The 3322-nt window shown below is 26.8% G+C and overlaps 1 protein-coding gene across 2 annotated transcripts in view; it reads left to right on the top strand.

Moving 5' to 3' along the window:
• Positions 1–494: 494 nt before the first annotated feature.
• Positions 495–3322, top strand: part of LOC105368282 (uncharacterized) — a 24864-nt gene continuing 22036 nt past the window's right edge. For both annotated transcript variants that reach the window (XM_011507268.1, XM_011507267.1), the window contains exon 1: positions 495–903. In XM_011507268.1, the coding sequence (XP_011505570.1) occupies positions 515–903 (389 nt within the window). In that variant the 5' untranslated portion in view covers positions 495–514. The remainder of the gene's footprint in view (positions 904–3322) is intronic.

Raw genomic sequence — 3322 nt, 5'->3', positions numbered from 1 at the left:
TATATATATATATATATATATATATATATATATATATATATATAAGTAAAATATTGATTGTTCTGGAATTACTTGTATTATTATTATTAAACTGATCAGTATTGATATATTATTATTATGAAAATAATTATCATACATTTATATATATATATATATATATATATATATATGAGATATTTTATTTATTGATATGCTGTATGGATAGATAATAAACAATTCTACGTGCGTCGATCAATAGAAAAATATTATTGCTAAACATCATTAATTGTATGTGTCCTATAAATATCTGTCGTATAGTAAATTACATATACATATGCGTAACCAACATATTTGAAAGGAAAGTGTTGTTCATTTTATTATTCACATTAACTTCATATAATAATGCGATTTAAAATAAATAATAAAATCTTCTGCACTTCCCACTTTAACATAAATATCTTAACCTTATAAATATATAATAACTTAATGTCCTTTATTAATTAATCCAGAGACCCAATGAGATATCGTACCAAAGATGTCACTAGCTGAAATATTATTGGCTGTTCTGGTGGTGTCCTTAACGACTCAATCGACCAATGTGTCAAGTTTACGACAAATCATCACTCGAAACGTCACTGCCGTGCAGCTCAACCAAGGAAACATCATGGAAATTATCGAGGAGCAAACCTGCTCGACTGCCCTGATACGGCTTACCTGCAGATCCCTCACGTCCTTCGTATTTGTTCTCGAGGCACTATATCAACCCAATCGTACGGATGCTTGCATTTACAACAGAGACAGTTGGTGCAAGTACAGATCGCTTTTCGTCATGGTCCGAAATCTTCAACTTCGAAGAAATTTTTTGAGGGGCAGTTATGAACACGAGAGAATTTCATTGGACTTTCGAGATACGATTAATCGCAGGTATCCTGCTATTTTCTACCTTTGATCGTTATTATTTCTTTTTAATAACAAAGTATCGGATTTTACATTTACTTGATGTTAATATATTATTCTAATATAATTCATCGATCGTATGAAATATCAATTGCTAGATAATAAGAAAAAAAGAAAAATAGAAAAAAAAAGAAAAAAAGAAAAAAAGAATGTTGATATTGAGGGAGCTTTTTTTTTTTTTTTTTTTTAATAAAGTGTCGATTATTAAAAATTAATCAACTTTATAGTATTATGTGTATTATGTGTAAACTATAGGCTTATATTATGCATGTTTGGCTTACTTGCACGTGCAAATGACAAAAATTAACTCAACTCGCAAAAACAATATTTTATTTGCCATGTTAATAAGTGAGATGATGAAAAGAAAACAACTAAAATGAATTTGAATATATACATTCGTACAAGTCAATTGAAGGACGTCATTAAATATTCTGCTCGAACGAACTTGGGCGCTAAATGGCATAGCTAATTATTCGATGATTAATGGAGCTCAGCTGGACTTTATCGATGATGTGTTACCTTATGATATTGAGAAGCCTCACAATATATAAAAATTTAAAAATAATATCCATGTAGGAGTACGAAAGAATGCAGAATGGCTTCGTAGGTAATGCGAACCATTGGGGAACAAAGCATCTATGAAGGAAGAAAAGCAATTCACAAAATATAGAATTTCAGCTGGGTGTCTTTGACCACGACATAGGACAGAGAAATTTTGTTGTTATTCTTGTTGTATAATATAATTAGAATAATTTTGTTAACTCGTTTAAACTACAAACTCTGATAAATTGAAGATTTTACTGATCAAAGCGATAATATCCTTATTCTTAATTTCCATTTTCATGATTTATACATAAGCGTCCAATAGTTTATATTAAAAAGAAGAGGGGGTGGTGGGGGGGGTGGGGGGGAAAAAAAAAAAAAAAAAAAAAAAAAAAAGAATATAATATGCATTTTAACATTAGTTTAATAATATTAATTTTATATAATTTTAGAATTAATGAAAATAATTTAGGAGATATTAGTATTTTATTATATTTATTATAGAAATAAGTAGACTCCGAAATGCTATTCATTCATATAATATAAACGAAGAGTTAAAAATACTTAATGTATGTAAACAGTGACATTAAAAAAAAAATAAATAAATAAAAATAAATAATTAAATTTTATATATAATAATTGTGGTGTTTAAGAATTATGAAACTAATTTTATGTCAGGTTATTATTTGAAAAATTTCATGGAAAAATTTCATTATTCATAATTTCGGCAATTCATGAATCTATGGTGTATAGTTATTATTGTTTTTAATTTTATTAATTAATGGCAATAGTATTAACTTATCAAAGATACCGGCAATTAATATCCTAAACAATGTTGAATATTATAAATTTTTAATTTGTGTATAATAACTTTTGTTAACCACAATATGGAAATACTGCCACTAGTACAGTTTCATCAAATTTTATAATTAGTTTAAACAATCACTCTGTATTACGACAGCCGACCAATATAATTTTTTAAATCATAAAAAAAAAAAAAAAAAAAAAAAAAAAAAACCAAAATTATATTAAAAAAATTTTAATATACAAAGTTTAATTGTTGTATGATTGTTGTAAGATTTAAATGCTAATAAACTGTTGATTAATAATCCAATGTTTTGCTAATTTTTGATAAACTGCTTGATATATAACTTTTATTCGTTCAAATAAATAGTGCATCCGATACGTGAAAAAAAGTACTCTATAATACATTAAATATGCTAGAGATATAGAGATGATTAAACGAAATTCATGTACATGAGAATTACTTTGTAAATAGAGATGAAACAAGGCAATAAGCAGACATAAATAGAAGAGAAGAAATAAATAGACATAAATAGAAGAGAAAAAAAAACTATATATATATATATATATATATATATATATATATATATATAAGGCACAAAGTATCGTTAAAAATTTTAACAAATGTGGATTACAGATAATTATTCATAAACATTCTAAATATGCATTATACGCGTTTATGCTAATTACCATTTCCCATAATGAGAATTACCTTGAAATTCGTATGAATTGATTGCATATTAAAGCTTTGGATTCATACCTCGTTTATAATACATTTTAATACAAATATATTTCAATGATTATATTAATAGCAGCTTCTTTGTTATACGCATCCGAACGCTCTAATTTCCTCGGGTTTTTATTAATTAATGCGTTGCACTCTTGGGACGTTTAAAGCAAGGCGTAAAATTTTAATGGCAGCAGTGTAACGGCGATACGTACTTTAACAGCTCGTACTTTAAAATACGGCGCGCGTGATAATATATAGATAGCCAAGTTCAAAGCTAAGATAAAAAAAAATGGGGTCGCTTCTCTTTCC

Source organism: Ceratosolen solmsi, unplaced genomic scaffold (genome assembly GCF_000503995.2).
Source record: "Ceratosolen solmsi marchali unplaced genomic scaffold, CerSol_1.0 scaffold6, whole genome shotgun sequence".
Classification (NCBI taxonomy): domain Eukaryota; kingdom Metazoa; phylum Arthropoda; class Insecta; order Hymenoptera; family Agaonidae; genus Ceratosolen; species Ceratosolen solmsi.
The sequence above is the reverse complement of the archived record's forward strand: the minus strand, read 5'-3'. Positions and strand labels throughout refer to the sequence as shown.